The sequence below is a fragment of the Dromiciops gliroides genome, chromosome 2 (assembly GCF_019393635.1).
Source record: "Dromiciops gliroides isolate mDroGli1 chromosome 2, mDroGli1.pri, whole genome shotgun sequence".
NCBI classification, from domain to species: Eukaryota; Metazoa; Chordata; class Mammalia; order Microbiotheria; family Microbiotheriidae; genus Dromiciops; species Dromiciops gliroides.
The window spans coordinates 247,940,218-247,961,580 of NC_057862.1; the positions used below are offsets into that span (position 1 = coordinate 247,940,218).

General features: G+C 37.2%; 1 protein-coding gene across 1 annotated transcript in view; it reads right to left on the reverse strand.

Moving 5' to 3' along the window:
• The window catches only part of LOC122739236 (potassium channel subfamily K member 16-like), a 46,256-nt gene extending 27,326 nt beyond the window's left edge, over positions 1 to 18,930 (reverse strand). The window contains exons 1-3 of the mRNA XM_043981046.1: positions 18,736 to 18,930; positions 8,705 to 8,825; positions 6,039 to 6,205 (exon numbers count right to left, since the gene is read on the reverse strand). Coding sequence (XP_043836981.1) covers positions 6,039 to 6,205; positions 8,705 to 8,825; positions 18,736 to 18,930 — 483 coding nt within the window. The remainder of the gene's footprint in view (positions 1 to 6,038; positions 6,206 to 8,704; positions 8,826 to 18,735) is intronic.
• Positions 18,931 to 21,363: the final 2,433 nt, after the last annotated feature.

The following is a 21,363-nucleotide window of genomic DNA, read 5'->3' on the forward strand; positions in this document are numbered from 1 at the left end:
TCCAGGAAATTATTAAGGAGAACTGCCCTGTCAGAGGATAAAATCATCATTGAAAGAATCCACTGATCACCTCCTAAAAGAGACCCCAAAAGGAAAACTCCAAGGAATATTGTAGCCAAATTCCAGAATTATCAGGTGAAGTAGAAAATACTCCAAGCAGCCAGAAAGAAGCAATTTAAATATCACGGAACCACAGTCAGGATTGCGCAGGACCTGGCAGCTTCAACATTAAAGGATTGCAAGGCTTAGAATTTGATATTCCAGAAGGCAAAGGAGCTTGGATTGCAGGCAAGAATCTATTACCCAGCAAAACCGATCATTCTCTTTCAGGGGAAAAGATGGACATTCAATAAAATTGGGGACTTTCAAGGTTTCCTGATGAAAAGAACAGAACTGAATAGAAAATTTGATCTTAACATACAAGACTCAAGAGAAGTTTAAAAAGGTAAACGGGGGGGGGGTACTCAATAACGTTAAACTGTTTACATCCCTACATGGGAAAATGATACTTATAACTCTTGAGAACTATATATGTATTTGGGCAGACAGAAGGATTATACACAGAGGGTTATAAATATAAATTGTCTTTGATGTGATGATATAAAGAAAATTAAAGGGTTAAAAAGGGAATTTATGGGGAGAAGAGGAAAGGGTAGGTGGGATGGGGTGAATTACATCATATGAAGAGGTGCAAAAATCCTATTACAATAGAAGGAAAGAAAGGAGGGGTGAAAATTGTTTCAACCTTATTCTCACTAGATTTGACTTAAAGAGGGAATAACATATACATTCATTTGGATAAAGAAACTTAACTTATTCTTTAGGGAAGTAGAAGGGTGAGGGAAAAAGGAGGGACTGATAGAAAGGAGGGCAGAAGGAAGGGAAAATGGTAAAGAAAAAGGAGGAGGGCTGATAAAAGGGAGGGCAGATTGGGGGAGGCAGGGGTAAGAATCAAAACTTTGGTGAGGACAAATAGGGTGAAAGAAGGGGGGAGATGTACAAAGGCAGTAAATAGAATGGAGAGGAATAAACAGTAATAATTACTGTGAATTTGAATGGGTTGAACTCTGCCATAAAAGGGAAGCAAATAGCAGAGTGGATTAAAAACCAGAATCCTACAATATGCTGTTTACAAGAAACACATTTGAAGCAGAGAGATACACACAGAGTAAAGGTAAAAGGTTGGAGCAGAATATATTATGCTTCAGCTAAAATCAAAACAGCAGGGGTAGCAATCCTTATCTCAGACAAATCAAAGGCGAAAATAGATCTAATTAAAAGAGATAAGGAAGGAAACTACATTTTGCTAAAAGGTACTATAGATAATGAAGTAATATCAATATTAAACATGTATGGGCCAAGTGGTATAGCATCCAAATTCTTAGAGGAGAAGTTAAATGACTTACAAGAGGAAATAGACAGTGAAACTATACTAGTGGGGGATATGAATCTTTCCCTCTCAGAATTAGATAAATCTAGCCACAAAATAAATAAGAAAGAAGTTAAAGAGGTTAAAAGAATGTTAGAAAAGTTAGTTATGATAGGCGTCTGGAGAAAATTGAATGGGGATAGAAAGGAATATACCTTTTTCTCTGTAGTACATGGCCCATTTTCAAAAATTGACACTGTATTAGGGCACAAAAACCTCAGTCAAATGTAGAAAGGTGGAAATAGTAAATGCATCCTTCTCAGATCATGATGCAATAAAAATTACATGTAATAAAGAGCCATGGAAAGGTAGACCAAAAATTAATTGGAAACTAAATAATTTCATTCGAAAGGATGAGTGGGTCAAACAACAAATCATAGAAACAATCAATAACTTCACCCAAGACAATGACAATAATGAGACAACATATGAAAATCTATGGGATGCAGCCAAAGCAGTGCTTAAGGGAAAATTTATAGCTCTAACTGCTTACATGAATAAAAAAGAGAAAAAGGAGATCAATGAATTGGGCATGCAACTTAAAAAGCTAGAAAAAGAACAAATTTAAAATCCCCAATTAAAAACTAAATTAGAAATCCTGAAAATTAAAGGAGAAATTAATAAAACTGAAAGCAAGAAAACTATAGAATTTATCAAGAAAACTAAGAGCTGGTTTTATGCAAAAAACAATAAAATGGAGAAACCATTGGTTAATTTGATTAAAAAAAAAAGAAAGAAGAAAAGCAAATTACCAGTATCAAAAATGAAAGGGAGGGGGGCAGCTAGGTGGTACAGTGGATAAAGCACTGGCCCTGTATTCAGGAGTACCTGAGTTCAAATCCGACCTCAGACACTTGACACTTACTAGCTGTGTGACCCTGGGCAAGTCACTTAACCCCCATTGCTTTGCAAAAAAAAAAAAAAAGAAAAAGAAAAAGAAAAAAATGAAAGGGGTGATTTTAATACCAATGGAGTAGAAATTAAAGCAATAATTAGAGACTATTTTGCCCAACTGTATGCCAATAAATTTGACAATCTAAATGAAATGGATAAATATTTACAAAAATACAAACTGCCAAGGTTAACTGAAGAGGAGATAAAATCCTTAAATAAGCCCATATTAGAAAAAGAAATTGAACAAGCCATTAATGAACTCCCTAAGAAAAAATCTCCAGGGCCAGATGGGTTTACAAGTGAATTCTACCAAACATTTAAAGAACAATTAATTCCAATATTATACAAATTATTTGGAAAAATAGGTGAAGGAGTTCTACCAAATTCATTTTATGACGCAAATATGGTGGTGATACCAAAACCAGGCAGAGCCAAAACAGAGAAAGAGAATTATAGACCAATTTCCCTAATGAATATTGGTGCAAAAAATCTTAAATAAGATATTAGCAAGGAGATTACAGCAAGTGATTACCAGGATAATACACTATGACCAAGTGGAATTTATACCAGGAATGCAGGGCTGGTTCAACATTAGGAAAACTATTAACATAATCAACCACATCAATAAGAAAACTAACCAAAATCACATGATTGTCTCAATAGATGCAGAGAAAGCTTTTGACAAAATACAGCACCCATTCCTAATAAAAACACTAGAGATCTTAGGAATAGGTGGAGCTTTCCTTAAAATAATAAGCAGTATCTACCTAAAACCATTATCAAACAATATATGTAATGGAGATAAGTTAGAGACCTTCCCAATAAGATCAGGGGTGAAATAGGGATGTCCATTATCACCTCTATTATTTAACATTGTACTAGAAATCAGAGCAATCAGAGAAGAAAAATGAATTAAAGGAATTAGAATAGGCAAGGAGGAAACAAAACTATCACTCTTTGCAGATGATACGATGGTATTCTTAGAGAATCAACTCAAAAATTACTTGAAACAATTAACAACTTTAGCAAAGTAGCAGGATATAAAATAAATCCACATAAATCATCAGCATTTCTATACATGACCAACAAAGGCCAGCAGCAAGAGATAGAAAGAGAAATTCCATTTAAAGTAACAGTAGATAATATAAAATACTTGGGAGTCTACTTGCCAAGACAAATCCAGGAACTCTATGAACACAACTACCAAAGACTCTTCACACAAATCAAATCAGATCTAAATAATTGGAAAGATATCAACTGCTCATGGATAGGCAGAGTTAATATAGTAAAAATGACAATACTACCTAAACACAATTACAAAACACTTTTCACACAAATAAAATCAGATCTAAATAATTGGAAAAATATAAATTGCTCATGGATAGGCAGAGCTAATATAATAAAAATGACAATTCTACCTAAATTAACTTACTTATTCAGTGCCATACCAATCAGACTACCTAAAAATTATTTTATAGAGCTAGAAAAAATAATAACAAAATTAATCTGGAAAAACAAAAGGTCAAAGAATATCAAGGGAAATAATGGGAAAAAATGCACAGGAAGGTGGGTTAGCTGTACCAAATCTGAAGCTCTACTATAAAGCAGCAGTCATCAAAACTATCTGGTACTGGCTAAGAAATAGAGTGGAGAATCAATGGAATAGGCTAGGCACAGGAGACACAGTAGTAAATTACTTTAGTAATGTATTGTTTGATAAACCCAGACTCCAGCTTCTGGGATAGGAACTCAGTATTTGACAAAAACTGCTGGGAAAACTGGAAGATAGTATGTCAGAAATTAGGCATAGGCCAACATCTTACACCTTATATTAAAATAAGGTCAAAATGTATACATGATTTAGACATAAAAGCTGATACCATAGGTAAATTAGGAGAGGAAGGAATAGTCTACCTTTCAGATCTTTGGAAAGGAGAGCAGTTTATGACCAAACAAGAGATAGAGAATAATATGATATGCAAAATGGATGATTTTGATTACACTGAATTAAAAAGTTTTTGCACAAACAGAAGCAATGCATTCAAAATTAGAAGGGATGCAGAAAGCTGGGAAACAATTTTTATGGCCAGTGTTTCTGATAAAGGTCTCATTTCTAAAATATATAGGGAACTAAATCAAATTTATAAGAATCCAAATCATTCCCCAGTTGAGAAATGGTCAAAGGATATGAACAGGCAGTTTTCTGATGAAGAAATCAAAGCTATCTATTGCAATATGAACAAATGCTCTAAATCACTATTGATTAGAGAAATGCAAATTTAAACAACTCTGAGGTACCACCTGATACCTATCAGATTGGCTAATATGACAAAAAAAGGAAAATAATAAATGTTGGAGAAGCTGTGGAAAAATTGGAACACTAATGCATTGTTGGTGGAGCTGTGAACTGATCCAACCATTCTGGAGAGCAATTTGGAATTATGCTCAAAGGGCTATAAAGCTGTGCATACCCTTTGACCCGGCAATACCACTTTTGGATCTTTTTCCCAAAGAGATCATAAAAAAGGGAAAAGGACCCACATGTACAAAAATATTTATAGCTGCTCTTTTTGTGGTAGCAAGGAATTGGCAATTGATGGGATCAACTGGGAAATGGCTGAACAGGTTGTGGTATATGAGTGTAATGGAATTCTATTGTGCTGTAAGAAATGATAAGCAGGAGGAGTTCAGAGTTCAGAGAAACCTGGAAGGACAAGCATGAAGTGATGATGAATGAGATGAGCAGAACCAGGAGAACATTGTACACAGTATCATCAACATTATGTGTTGATCAACTGTGATAGACTAGACTCTTCTCACCAATACAACAGTACAAGGGGGTTCCAAGGGACTCATGATAGAAAAGGCTCTCCAAATGCAGAAAAAAAAAGAACTCTGGAATATAGATGCTGATTGAACCATATCATTTATTTTGATTTGGTGCTGTTGTTTTTCTTTTTTGAGGTTTTTCCTTTTTGCTCTGCTTCTTCTCTGATAACATGACTAATGCAGAAATATGTTTAATGTTATTGTACATATATAACCTATATCAGATTACTTGCTTTCTTGGGGAGGAAGGGGAAGGAGGGAGAAAAATTGGAAATTGGAAATCTTATAAAAACAAATGTTAAAAACTCTCTCTACATGTAACTGGAAAATAATAAAACACTTTTATTTTTTTAAAAAAAGAAATGTTTATGATTGAATTCTATGGACTTCTACCATAAAATGATCATCAGAACTTTCATTGGACACCTCTCAGCAGCTTACCCTAATGCAGGCTGAGGACCTAAAATGAATCTGTAATCTCTGGAATACTAGATTTGCAAACATTAATATCATAGATGAACCCATTAGATTTTGTAATACCCTCTCAGGCTTGATTTTTCTAAACTAATATCTACTGTATTTGGTACCATAAGTACCTATTCTGAACAAGTACCCTTAAAGTCCTGGTCCCAGTTAACATTTCTTTTTTTTTTTTTTAATTTTTTTTTTTTTTTTTTGGTGAGGCAATTGGGGTTAAGTGACTTGCCCAGGGTCACACAGCTAGTAAGTGTTAAGTGTCTGAGGCCGAATTTGAACTCAGGTATTCCTGACTCCAGGGCCAGCACTCTATCCACTGCGCCATCTAGCTGCCCCCAGTTAACATTTCTTAAAGAAAGCAAAATACAGATAGTAAGAATGCATTGAAATACAGAATAATTATCATTACCTCTTTCATTCCTTGACTTTGAAGGCATTTTCCAAGCTTTGTGCATAACATGGAAAGTGTCTTACCCACTCGGTGTAGAAAGATGAGATTTAAAGGGATTCCAAACAAAGCAAAGATGACACAGAAAATCTGTCCTCCAGCTGTCTTGGGAGATAGGGTCCCATAACCTGGTTTTTAAAAAAGTGACAAATTATATATCCTCTCAGTCTCTCTGCTGCTATGTGTCTGTGCTTCCAATGTTAGGCTTGACATTATCAACCAAATATTGTTATTGTAATAGGCCTAGCATGTGCAGAGTACTGTCCAGTACAGACTAAGAAAACAAACCAAATTCCAAATTCCCTGAAATTCACTAATTGGCATATTCTTCAGGCTAAAGCTATCCAAGGAAGATCATTTGGGCCCTTTTAGGCACAAAAAGGAAAATTACATTGGGACAGTTAATTTCTTAGGGCCTACTGTAGTCTGGAACATTTTTTCCTGTGTTTATCAGTACTCACATGAATCACATAGAAATCTTCTCTTATTGAATGCTCTTACAGAACTTTATCTGGAACTCCATTCCTCCCTTATCATCTCTTGTCTTGTCATTATTTGTGCATTATTAGATTGTAAGCTCTTTAAGGACAGGGACAATTTTGGTTTCATGTTTAGATCCACAATACATAACATAGTACCTTGTACACTTAATTAAAGGGGCAGCTAGGTGGTGTGGTGGATAGAGTGCCAGACCTAGAGTCAGGAAGATCTCAGTTCAAATCCAGCCTCAGACACTTACTAGCTGTGTAACCCTGAGCAAGTCACTTAACCCTCTTTACTTCAATTTCCTCATCTGTAAAATGAGCTGGAGAAAGAAATGGGAAACCACTCCAGTATCTTTGCCAAGAAAACTCCAAATAGGGTCACAAAGAGTCAGACATGACTTAAACGACTGAGTAACAACAACAACAACAAAACCCAGATAATATCTAAGAGGCTAGTAAGAAATCCAAGCATGAGCAGAACTGCCTATTACAATTGAATCTGGAGATCCTTATTCCTGGAAATCAATTCCATTTTTACTTTGTGGTCACATCTTGTCATACTATAGCCTTAGGGACTGATTGTTATCTCATATGTTACATGACTAACTGAAAGCTCTTTTCTCTGAACTGTGGATTTGGCATTACTTGTGGGAAAAATGCTCTAAATGCTATTTTTTCCCTTTAATTTATTGACTTAAAGAGCTAAAATCCCACAGTTCCCTCCCTTTTAAGAATTCATTTTCTGCCATCAGTGTCCCTGGGGGAAAACTTATCTTGAGTGTTTGGGAATAATATAATGCACATTAATGTTTTTGTACATCACTGCTTTTCCAAAGCATTGCATGGATTTTACATCCTGGATAATTTGCTCAAGTACAGCCATATTGTTTTCATAGGAATCTCAGTGACTACTTAATAGGCCAGGAAAAAAAAGAAATTAATTTCCACTTGAACCTCATTTTTACTCTTTATATGTGACACAATTTACCCATTCTGGTCCAGACAGTCAGTAATTCCTTCATTCTTGTATAAAGGTGACATAAGATAACATCTTTTCCCTTTCATTCTATTGGCATCTTAAAGTTCCCCATATAGCTAAAAATATCTTGTAATCTTTTGTGGAATCATATATTAAATTAGTCAAAAATATTTTTGAAGTTTGGCAGAGAATTAACTCTAATTAATCTTTGCTTAAACCAAAATGCTAAGATTCAAGTCAGAAAGATCTGGGTTCAAATTCTACTTCTAATATAAATTAACTGTGTCCATAAGTAATTCAGCTGCTAAGTGCCCACCCAGTAACTCTCTAAGACTACAAGTAACAGACACACTTCCCATCTGTAGGGTGAGGAGACTTTTCATATTGAAAGTTCTTCCTCACTGATAAAATTACAGATTTTTCAAAATTGCTATCGTAATTTCACGAGGAATTAGATACAAGTAGCTATTTTCATGAAATACATATTTATGACTAAAAGAAATGTTTGATTTGTTATTGAGGAAGCTAACTTTTGTCCTGATATCATTTCCATTTCCCAGTTATTATTATTGTCATTGTTGTTGATAATAATTTCTCAACTGACTCAAGTAATTTTTATTTTTTTAATTTTAAAAAAATATTTATTTATTTTTGCGCGGCAATGAGGGTTAAGTGACTTGCCCAAGGTCACACAGCTAGTAAGTGTTAAGTGTCTGAGGCCAAATTTGAACTCAGGTCCTCCTGAATCCAGAGTAGGTGTTTTATCCACTTCACCACCTAGCTGTCCCAAGCAATTATTTTTTGATGCACCTTTTGGGTTGTATGAATTACAGTTACTAAGGTCACTAGAAAAATCCAGATATTTCTATTCACTCCAACTTTTCTTGAAAATCTATCCTTAGGATTTCTAGGGTAAAGCTAAGTCAGAATGTGTTTCCATGTAAGAACATTGAATTTAAGACAGATGATTTGGAATCAAATTAAGCATCCACCACTTACTACCTGCATGACCTTGAGTACATTTTCTTCACTTAAGTTTCCTGACTGATAAAGTAAGAAGGTTGAACTATATGAACTCTAAGGTCCTTGATAACTCCAAACCCATGATCCTATAGTCCTAGGGAAAATTTCAGAAGGGTGGTTGTAAAATGTATAATACCCACCTATTGTGGATACAATGGAGCCCACAAAGAAAAAGGAGTTGCTAAAATCCCAATTGTTATGATCAAGCTCTGTTGCATTTCCTAGGGGATATATTCCTCTTCGAACAGCATGAGTCAGATTCTGTAAGTTTAAAAACAAACAGTCTTTTAATTCATGTCAACTTGTGATTTTTATAGAAATCATATGGACATAACGAATAGGACATTGGATTTGGAACAAGGGGACCTGAATTCAATCCCACCACAAATCACTGGCAAGTCACTTAACTTCTCAGAACCTCAGATTTCTTATTTGTCAAATGGGAATAATAATCATCCTAGTGACCTCACAGGGTTTTTGTGTGGAGTTGTTGTTGTTGATTTGTTTCAATCATATCTGACTTTTCATGATGCCATTGGAGGTTTTCTTGACAAAGATACTGAAATGGTTTGCCATTTCTTCTCTAGCTCATTTTATAGATAGGGAAATTGAGGCAAACAGGATTAAGTGACTTGCCCAGAGTCACACAACTAGTGACTGAGGCCAGGTTTGAACTCAAGAATATGAGTCTTCCTAACTCCAGCCTGATACTCTATTCACAGTGCCACTTAACTACCCTTAACTTAGTGTGGAGAATTATTTGCAAAACCTTAAAGCACTATATAAATAAAAGTTGTTATTTCTTGTTGCTATTGTTGTCCTTTCTTTATAGTAATGATAAAAAATTGCTGCTAACTAGGGGTCAAATTCAAATCTTGAAATAAGCTTTGTGAAATTGGGTTGAGGGCAATTAAAAGTTGAAATACAATGTTAGCAATCTTACCTACCTCACAGGAGATGACCTTAGAAGGAACTGTGTGTCAGAGCAGGGCATGGTAATGAGAGAAACAAGGTATGTGAATAAGCTTTTATTATTAAACACCAGTGAAAATAATATGTCCAGATTTTGTGGGGTGACTAACACATTGGTAGGTCTAGTCATTTGCAAGGTTAATTTAGAGTCAGCCAAAGAAACAGAAATCATTTTCTCAGAAAGCCCAGAATGAATTAACAAACTATTTGCATCTTGGTGGGATTACCCTGACTACTTTCCTCCAACAATTATTTAAGACTTCTGTTGTTGTTGTTTAGTTGTGTCCAACTCTTCATGACCACATCTGCAGTTTTCTTTGGCAAAGATACTGGAGCGGTTTGCCATTTCTTTCTCTGGCTCATTTTAAAGATGAGGAACAGAGGTAAACAGGGTTAAGTGACTTGCCCAGGGTCACACAGCTAGAAAGTATCTGAGGCCAGATTTGAACTCAGGTCTCCCTGACTCCAGGCCTAGCACTCTATCCATTGTGCCACCTTGTTGCCCTCTGTTTAGTACTAGATTGCCCTTAACATCTAGCTTCAACTTAACATGACAACAAAACCTGGAACAAGAAAAAAATCATATTGTTAGGTTTCAGAATGCATTTTTTATTTGTATCCCCTTCCCTCCCTAACTGCCCCCAAATATGAGATTCTCATTTACCAGACCAAAGCACACAATAATGAAGAGAAGATATTTAATTAAATTAAAATAGTAAGGTAAATAACCTTGAAAACATATCCCCACTCCCAACATGATACACAGGGGGCACGTCCTCCCACATATCTCATGCCACTAATGGATAAAAGAATATGAATAGGAAATGTATATAGCCAGAGGACATGTGTGAGAGAGGAAACACACATAGGGAACGCACATGGGAGTTGGAACAAATGCATCCAAGAAACTTATGTAGCCAAGAAACACATATAAGAGAGAATACATATACCCTAGCCAACCCCTAGGACCCTGTTACAGCTGGAATTTCTTTGCTTCTAACAGTTTCACTTGCTCTTCTATGAAGAAGAATTCTATATATGAATATAGAATTACTTATATCATGAGCTTTTCTGACAAAGTCATTTGTCAGGTTTTCCCTAACAAGGTGCTTTATCTGCTATGCTTGTAGTTAGTGTTATCTGTTAGTCTGTCTTCTCATCTGTGCAGTCATCTACTGGTTTGTGGATAAATTTCATAGGCTATGTGGTCCCATGGCAGTGTCCAGCACTATTTTAGCTCTTTTGTGAATCAGATACACATCCATACCTACCTAGTGATCAAAAGCTTTTGGGTCAAGATTATCTTTAATTGCTTTGCTTTTGCAATTACCCTTTACCTGTCTGATATTTGGGTTAGAGTAAAAAGAAATATTTCAATTCCCATCATGTCCCTAGAAACTAACACTAGCCTTGCAAATTATCCTATAGTTTCCCTTTGGCAAGAATGAAGGGTTAAGGTAGAACCTGCAACATCTGTCTTGGATTTCTGTGATTGTACCCAATTCACTCATCTTCCCAAAGATTGTTAGATGTTGCTGTTTCTTATCTTGGAAATTATAACTTCACAATGATTTAGGTGTCAGGATCTAGATATGAGTTATATAGTATACATAATACAAAAGTTAGTAATGAAAAGAAAATCTGAGAGTTCCTTCTTTTCCCCATTCTTCATCCCACATCATTCAAATGCCCTTTGCTGCTCTCTCCTCCTTTACCTCTGTTTCATATGAATAAGTGGCCTTTTTTCTTGCCAAGGCAAACTCCTCTACATGTATAAGTGATCCTGTTCCATCCTGTCTTTGCCAGCAGATTGCCCCCTTTATCAACCTCCCTCTCTCACTAATGTTCAATCATTCTCTCTGTGCTTGTTACTTCCCTACTGCCTACAACTCTTCACCATCTTCAGAAACCTTCAGCTGATCCATCCATCCCCACTAGCCATTGTTCCTTTTGTGACTAAACTCCTTAGAAGGCTGTCTGCAAATAGGCACCTTCACTTCCTTCTCTCTCTCTCTCTCTCTCTCTCTCTCTCTCTCTCTCTCTCTCTCTCTCTCTCTCTCTCTCTCTCTCTCTCTCTCTCCCTCTCCCTCTCTCTCTCTCTCTCTCTCTCTCTCTCTCTCTCCCTCTCCCTCTCTTTCTCTCTCTCTCTCTCTCTCTCTCTCTCTCTCTCTCTCTCTCTCTCTCTCTCTCTCTCTCTCCCTCTCCCTCTCTCTCTCTCTCTCTCTCTCTCTCTCTCTCTCTCTCTCTCTCCCTCTCCCTCTCTTTCTCTCTCTCTCTCTCTCTCTCTCTCTCTCTCTCTCTCTCTCTCTCTCTCTCTCTCTTCTTAACTCTTTGCAATCTGGTTTCTAACTTCATCATTCAACCCAAACTGATATCTCCACAGTTGCCACAACATCTTAATTATCCAATCTAATGGCCTTCTCTAAGTCCTCATAATTTTTTTTAAAAAACCTATCTGTGCCTGTGATACTGTGGATCACTCTTCTCCTGGTTTCTCTCTTCTCATGACATTGCTCTCTCCTGGTTCTCCTCTTACCTGTCTGCTCTTTCTCTCTCTCTCCTTTGCTGAATATTCATCTAGGTTACACTGGCTAACAGTGGGGTTCCCCCAAGACTCGGTCCTGGGCTGTCTTTTCATCTCCCTTTCTACTATTTTCACTTGGTGATTTCATCAGCTCCCATGTTTTCAATAATTATTTCTATGCACATGACTCTCAGATCCTCTTGTCTATCCCAAACCTCTCTCCCAATCTCTAGTCTCACATCTCTAGCTCTCCATCAAGGACCATATTACTCAAGCTCACAACTTGGGTGTTATTCTTGACCCCTCATTCTCTCTTACCTCTTGTACTTAGTACTGGTTTAGGTGCCAGAATCTAAGTATAGATTATACAGTTTATATGATACAAAAGTTAGTGAGTAAAGGAAAATCTCAGAGAGCTCTTTCTTCTCCCCTGTTCTCACATCACTCAGGTGCCTTCTGTTACCATCTCCTCCTTTACCTGTGTTTCACATTCAATCAGTGAACTAGTTCTGTCATTTCTACCTTTGTAACATCTTTCATACATGCCCCCTTCTTTCAGTTAGTCAATAAACTTTTATTAAGTATCTACTATGTGCCAGGTACTCTGTTAAGTGATAGGGATACAAAAAGAAGCAAAAGACATGTCCTGTGCCAAGGAACTCACAATCTAATGGAAGATATAACAAGCAAACAATATGTACAAACAAGCTAAGGAGATAAGTAGGAGAGGGAAGGGACTAGAATTGAGATGATTTGGGAAAGGCTTCCTGTAGAAGATAGAATTTTAATTAGAACTTAAAGGAAACCAGGGAAGGTTGAAATGAGGAGGGAGAGAATCTCAGGCATAGGACAAAAGAAAATGCCAGAGCCAAGAGATGGATAGAGTGTCTTATTTGTAAAACAGCAAGGATGCCAGTGTCACTGGATCAACACAATGGGGAGAAAGGTATAAGAAGACTGGAAAGGGGGCAGCTAGATGGTGCAGTGGATAGAGCACCAGCCCTGGATTCAGAAGTACCTGAGTTCAAATCTGGCCTCAGACACGTGATACTTACTAGCTGTGTGACCCTGGGCAAGTCACTTAACCCTCATTGCCCTGCAAAAAGGAAAAAAAAGAATAAAAAGAAGACTGACAAGGTATGACAGGGCTAGATTTTGAAGGATTTGGGGTAGATTTTGGTTGGGACTTTGCAATGGGAGGCTTGAGAGGGATAGGAGTAAGAAATCAGTTGGTGGGGGGATCAAAAATGGGATTTGGATGATGATTTCAAGGTGTTCTGAATCACTGGGATGTGTAGGGTGTGACCAGGTGTGAGAATGTTCAGCAGGTAGTGGAAAGCACCCCTCCTATTCCCTCCAAAGGCTGTAAATCTCTCCTCCGACACTGAAACTATCCTGGAACCTCACACCTGGACAATTGCAATGGCCTCCTAGTGGTTTCCTTGCCTCAAGTTTCTCCACTCCAATCCATCTTTCACTAAGATGGTAAATTGATCTTCCTAAACTACAGATCTGATCATGTCACCCCTTCCTCTTCCTATTCAATAATCTTCAGTGACTCCCTATTACCTCCAAGATCAAATATAAAATCTTCTGTTTGCTTCTTAAAGTCCTTCATAACCTCATCCTATCTTACCCTTTGCAGTGTTCCTATACCTTAATCCCTTCCACATACTCTCTAATCGATTAAGACTGGCCTCCATGCAATTCTTTCTATTAAACACTCTGTCTTTTGACTCTTAAAATTTCTACTGGCTGTCCCTCATACCTAGAAATCTTTCTCTCTTCATTTCAGCCCGCTAGCTTCACTGGCTTCCTTCAAATCTTAGCTAAACTTCCACTTTCTGTAAAAAAAAAAAAACTTTCCCTAGTCCTCCATAACCTTATTGACTTCCCTCTAAGGTTACTCCCAATTTATCCTTGTATATATCTTGTTTGTCATGGTTGCATGTTCTCTCCCTGACTGTAAGCCCCTCGGGATTAGGGACTCTTTAACTTTTTTTGTATTCTCAGCATTTACTACAGTGTAGCGCAAAGTGGGTGCTAAATAAATCCTAGTTGACTGACTGACTACTAGTTGATCGGATGACCAACCTTCTTTGTGATGTGTTTTCATTTTCTAAATGGAGTACAAATGTGGGTGCTCTTTCTCAATTGGTATGTGTGTGGTTTTTTATTGGTCTGTGTCAAATGTTTCTACTAAATGCACCTGTATCCTGCGATGTGAGACGGTAGATGTCAAGTGACAATTTTAGGCCAGTTGTTTTATGATGGATGCTTGAAAGCAAATGCATCTGTTGCCTATACTGGGATAGTAGATGCCCCTAGACCTCTGTGAGCTGAGTGAGAAGGACTAGCTGTATTTGGGTTATGTCATAGTATTTCTGGAAATCCTTAGGGAAGTCCTAGATTTCATTGATAAAGTGGAAACTATGACTTTTGTCTAGACCCAGAAAATATCTCTAGAATCTCAGCACGGATTGGGACCAAATCCATTCATTCAAGGTATTGTCAAAGTATAGAGGCATAGCAACATATATCCGTACCCTGTAAAGGCATAAATCTGGAAGTGAATATTTGAACATCCTGACAATTCATACTATCTGTGTGAAAGCCTGTAGGAAGACAGAAGATGACGATAGTAAGGAGCATCAAGTAAGCCCTGAACCCTCCAGTTCAATGGTGATTACAGAGAAGTTAAATGTTGAAGGCACCCTAGTACATGAGGGATGGCACTAGATAGATTATTTGAGGAAGAAATGTATCTTTGAATTCTTACTATGTGAGCATAACCACAGAGCAATGCATATAAATCACTTCAAAAGGTCAACCCAGCCCTCCCCTCATTAAGATATATTCAAGGTAACTTGCATGGCTTGGCCATTAGCTGCCAGAGGCATGACAGAAGTTGAAAGGAATTCACTCTCCATAATCCAACCTGGAAGGTAGTATGGAGACTTTATTGAGGAAGAATAGACTGACAGATGGGTAGGGAGATGCCTTAATAACAAAAGAGATGAAAATACTGACTAGCTTTCAGGCATGTTAACCTGAGTAGTCTCAAGAAAGGTCAGTAATACTACCTTTGAGGAAGAACAAATCATGGCAGCAGACTATAGGTGGTAGTCATAGAATAAGCTGCCACAACAGTCAATGTTAATCAGATATAAATAGTACCCTGGGAGACAAAAAAAAAAAAATGATGGCTTCAGAGGAATAATATTGTAGAGGCAGAGTAGATCAACAAGGCATAGCCAGAATGTGGGACTATGCCCAAAGGGCTATAGAACTGTCCATTCCCTTTGATCCAGCAATACCACTATTAGGTTTATATCCCAAAGACATCCTTAAAAAGAGAAAAAGGCTGATTTGTTCAAAAATATTTATAGCAGCTCTTTTTATAGTGGTTAAGAATTGGAAATCAAAGGAATTCCTATCAATTGGGGAATGACTAAAGAAGCTGTGGTATATGATGGTGATGGAATATTATTGTGCTATAAGAAATGACAAGCAGGATAATCTCAGAAAGGCCTGGAAAGACTTGTATGAACTGATGTGTGGTGAAGTAAGCAGAATTAAGAGAACATTGTGCACAGAGACAGCAATATTGTTTGATGAAGAACTGAAAATGACAATTATTCTCAGAAATACAATGATCTAAGACAATCCCAAAGGACTAATGATGAAGCATACTCTCCACCTCCAAAGAAAGAACTGGTATTGATTGAATACTGACTTAAGCACGCTCTTTTTCATTTCTTTTCATTTTTTTCCTTTCATTTATTTTCTCATACAGAAGTAATAATATGGTCATGTTTTGTATAATTGCATATGTATAACCTATATCTGATTACTGCCTCAGAGAGGGAGGAGGGGAGAGAGGAAAGGAGGGATAAAATTTGGAACTCAAAACTTTAAATAAAAATGTTTATTATTAAAAAAAAAAACAAGACACAGACAGTTTCTGTGAGATGGAGGCTATGAAAGGTGTTTCAGGCACAACGCAACTTTTTATTATCTAGAAGAGTGATTTGTCTGACAAGTGCTCCCTCATCCACACTTTCATGCATTGGTTGGGGTGGAAGTGGGGAGTTGGGGGAATGATTCTTGATTATCCCCTTACTGTTTCCTCTGCTATTCTGTCCTAATTAAATACTTTCTTTTGATTTATATTCCCTGCCTGGTCTGTTGGCAAAGAAAGCACTGCATGGTGGCTCAAGTTTTATTTGTATAGACATAATTAGCCAAAGGTAGCTATGGAATCAGGAATGCTTGGTTCAAGTCTCACCTCTGACACATACTGGCTGTGTGATCCTGAACAAATCACTTAACCTCTCAGTACCGCAAGCAATTCAGTAAAACTATAAGTTGTAAAGAATGTGTTGATTTGGGTTCACAGAAGACGTTACTCACAGGAAGCTCCTTATACCAATGAAATCACTGGTCCATTAAAAATAATAACAATAATAATAATACCACTTATATATATGCATGTGAGCATATATGCATATACCTATGTGTATGTGTATATATGTATACATACATACATGCTTATCTATATCTCAAAGGATTACAGAGTTGAGTGGAACCATTGTATGTCACACATGCGACAAGCATGGTCATTCTTTCCAACCCTTCTGGGGCATAATCCTGGAATAGCTCCTACTAAAATAGATTCCCTACTTTGGGAGGGTCTTTCCCATTCTATAGTAGATCATACCTTGTAGGGATGACCCCCTTCCTAGAATCTTTATTATACTTTGATCATGTAGCTGTGCATTTTGGGGCATCTCTGCCCAACTTTTGTACATGACCTAGTATAATACTCTATGCATATAAATATTAAAGAAATATTTTAAGAAATGAATCAAGGTGCTACTGAACCTTTCCCTTTTCCCCTTCAAGAACATTTTTGCCTTTCAAGATTTCTGTCTTCTCTTCTTTCCTTTGGCTGAACTGGATAGGCTTAAGGCTAGTTTAATATAAATTGTGGGGTGTCTTAGTAATCTTGGTTATAAAGGAAAACATGATACTCTAATATTTATGTGCATTAGAGAATGGCTATATTTAATTAGCTGTTAAGAAAACTTCACATTTGGAAATACGTTTACATGATTGCACATCAGATTGCTTGCCATCTTGGGAAGGGGAGCTGAGAGGGAGGAAAGGTGAAAAAATTTGGAACTCAAAATCTTATAAAATATGAATATTGAAAATAACTTTTACATGTAATTGGAAAAATAAAACACTATTTACAAGGGGAAAAATAAATTTCACATTTGACTAGGTCTGAAAAGGTGGCAATTTTTGTTTTGTTTATTTATTAAGTTGCAACAACAAATAACCCAACTTATCCTCATATTTCTGAGCTCACTCTGAGGTTTAAAAATGCTTTCCTTATAATAACTCTCTGAGGTACAGTAGTTTATGCTTTATCTCCATTTTACAGATGAGGAAGCAGCCTTGCAAAGGTTAAGGTTTTTATTGAAGGTCACACAGCTGGTCTTCCCTAGGTCTTCTAAATCCAGCTCTCTTTCTACTATATCACATGGCTTCATTCATACATTTTAATCCTGTGATACTCAATGCCATAGTTATAGCTCAGCTTCCTCCATCCTTATCACGAGGATATTAACATTCCTTGAAGTTGGAGGAGGAGTGTTGATGAATGCACACTGAGAAGGAAATTGGTTGTTCACTATTAAATGAGATAGACTATTAAAGTCCCATCTTATTCCTATCTCCCTTGATCATCCTTTTCCACTATCAAAAGGTGCCACCCTGAAATGTCTTTCCCTACCACTACCTTTTACTATCTTTTCTCATTAGCTCTCTAGTGTCCTGGATTTATTGCTTCTCTCCTGTTTGTCACTTCTCCTAGCATTCTCAGTAAGGTGACTTGAAATTAGAAAGATTTTCATTTGAACCTTGCCCTTTTCCTGTAATAATCAAGTACTATGAGTTAGCCAAAATAGTACAAAAGGTAATTGCAGTTTGATTTAGACAGCAGACAACCCAAAGAGAGTCTCTAAGAACAACAACCAAAAACTTGCATATTCTAGAACATAAGACTCAAGAAAAATGTCCAGGGCATCTGGCCAGGGGATTTAAGAGGAGAATGGCAATGTTAAAATCATGTGTCCAGAACTAATTGCTGTATCACCTCAGAAACTAAACAAAGGCTAATTCTAGTTCCATGTTACCCTTAAACCTCCCTCCCTTTCAGAACATCAAGACAGTCCTAGATGATGGGAACAGGTAGAAGTAACCTAAGTTCCTATACCCCTGAAAGACTGTATTACCATTTGTCTCTCCCCCAAATTTTATCTCTGTCACTATTAATAGGTTTAGAGATAGAAGACACCTTGATGGTTATCTAGTCCAATCTTCTTCCCTACCACCATTTTATAAATGGTGAAGCCAAGGATTCTACTTCATCCTCATTTGTTTTTCTCTTTTCTCCCAAGCTTCCCACTATACTTTACTACCATTACCACTACCACCACCACCACCATCACTACCACTACTACTGCCACTACCACCACCACTACCACCGCCACTGCCACTGCCACTGCCACTGCCACTGCCACTGCTACTGCTACTGCCACTGCTACTGCTACTGCTATTTCTTCTCTACAGCAAAGGTTGCAAACCCATTGTTCCCTCTTCTCTTACCTCCACAAACTGTTCAACATCTTCTGGAGTCAAATCATCAAGTTTCCTCAAGAAAGTAGCCTTCATTTCGTACACTGATTTTTTTAGTTCTCTCTCAAAGTCAGTCTCCAAGGCTTGGAATATCAGAGATCCCAATATTAAGTAGAGAAAATAACTAACCAGCAGTAGGCTGGTCTGGATTTTAGAATCACCCATGGCTTTCTGCAGATCTGGTTCCAGTGGGAACCAGAGACAAAGAGTAGCAGATTTTTTAAATGTAAAACTGCTTCCTTCCCCAACCCCTTAAGGGGAAAAAAACAAACAAACCAAAGGAAAAAAAAAACCAAGGCCCAAGAGGAAAGGCCTTTCTCGACACAGAATCTAAATGACTTTTTGTCTTCTAGTATAACTTTAAACAAATACAAAAAGGAGACTACTCTTATAATATTAAAGGAAAAGGAAAATTGAACTCTTCCTAAGCAGGGACTTCCTTCGTTCTGTGGAATACTGAATTTCTCAGTTCCTGTGGCAAGTTAGTCAGGGTAAAAGTTGGGGAGGGAACCTGGCACCAGGCCATAAACTAGTTGCATAGACTTACAAGAGGCTGCAGGATATGAATATATTGGTTGTTTTGAGGGGCTGTTTCCATGTTGATTTTTAAAAAGAGATATGACTATTATTTTATTTTTAGGCTTGGATGAATTGATTGAAGCCAACCAACCAGGGGCCAAATTCGTGACCCTCATTTTTATAGAATTCTTCCTTGGTTAGGGTTGGGGAGAGGAGAGAGGGAAGAAAAAGCCTTGGTGAGCAGTAAGATAAAAAAAAAGAACTATTTTCGCTGAGCCTGAATTTTTTTTTTTTTTTAGTGAGGCAATTGGGGTTAAGTGACTTGCCCAGGGTCACACAGCTAGTAAGTGTTAAGTGTCTGAGGCTGGATTTGAACTCAGGTACTCCTGACTCCAGGGCCAGTGCTCTATCTACTGCGCCACCTAGCTGCCCTGCTGAGCCTGAATTTTACCATAAAACAGGGAGATAGCTTTTTGTCTCTACAGCTAGAAAATTCTTTTGGGGGTGGGTTGTACCCCAATGGCTTCATTAACATAATGAGATCAGTCTCCATTGTATATTTCTTTAAAATTAGACTTGAAGACAATAACTTATTTAGACTGTGTCTAGAAAGGCCTTTTGTCTTGGACTTTGTTATTGTTTTAGGAGATTGGAGAAACAAGTTTACATTAAAATTACTTGAGAGTTTTCACCCAGGTTCCCACTGTTGTGGGCTCTGTAGAAAGCCATGGGCAATGAGTTCCCAGTTGCTTAAAATCTGAATTTTAAGATCCAGATACAACCTCAAGGCTTTGCTGAGCTAACTGAAGTCTGAGGAGGCCATTTCCCTCTTCACCTTTTCTACTTTTCTCTGCTATTAGGAGTACCCTCGAGGCTGGTTCTTCTAGATCCCCGAACTCTGTGTGGAGGGTACCTATACCATTCAGGAGTACTGCCCTCTGGAGATCCTCTGCTGCACACATGATCCTCACAAGACCAGACTCTTCAGGAAGTCCAAAAGGGTCTCATAAATTCACCCTAGCACAGTTTCATATCCTGAAGGTAACCCTAATATGCTGCATTGTGATACAAAACAACAGTTTTATAAAAAACAACAGCACCTCTTTGTTTGCTGTTGGAAATTTGCCAACCCTGTATGTGTGATGTGGTTTGATGCTGTAATATGTTAAAACTATGTTTCTAGATGTGAAAGACTGCCAAATTTGGTTATTTTTGTTAAACTGTTTTTTCCTTGCTTATTGATTCCTTGTTATATAAAATGATCATATGAGTAAGAGAAGGGGAGGATATATTTAAAGTAAAGTGGATTTTTTAAAAAAATAGATAAAAAATTAAATATTTAAGAAAATAGTCACCACGTGGCTATTCTATATTTTGTGAGCTTGGCTCCTGGGACAAGGAATGTCCTTTAATTTTTTTTATTTAATATTTTTATTTTTCCTCCAATTACCTCCAAAAGCAATCTTTAACACTTAGTTTTTTTCAAAAAATTTAAAGTTACAAATTCTCTCCTGCTCTCCCTCCCTCACACACACACACACACACACACACACACACACACACACACACACACACATACACACACTGAGAAGGCAAGCAATTGATATAGGTTATACATGTGTAGTCATGCAAAACATATTTCCACATTAGTCATGTTGTGAAAGAAAACACAGACAAAAAAAATGATAAAGAAAGAAAAGATGTTTCAGTTTGCATTCAGACTCCATCAGTTCTTTTTCTGGGAATGGATAGCGTTTTTCACCCTAAGTCCTTTAGAATTGTATTGCATTGTATTGCTGAGAATAGCTAAGTCACTCACAGTTGATCGTTGTATAATAATGCTGTAACTATGAATGTTCTTCTTGTTCTCATTTTGCTTTGCATTACTTCATGTAAGTCTTTCCAGGTTATTCTGAGAGCATTCTGCTTGTCATTTCTTGTAGCACAATAGTAAGGAATCTCCTGTTAGGGAGAAAATATCTATTATAGGCAAGAACTAATGGGATTTCTTCATGAATGAGAAAAAGCCAAGCTGCTTTATGCCATGGCCTGGTTTCATCCTAGCCCATACTCTTGGAT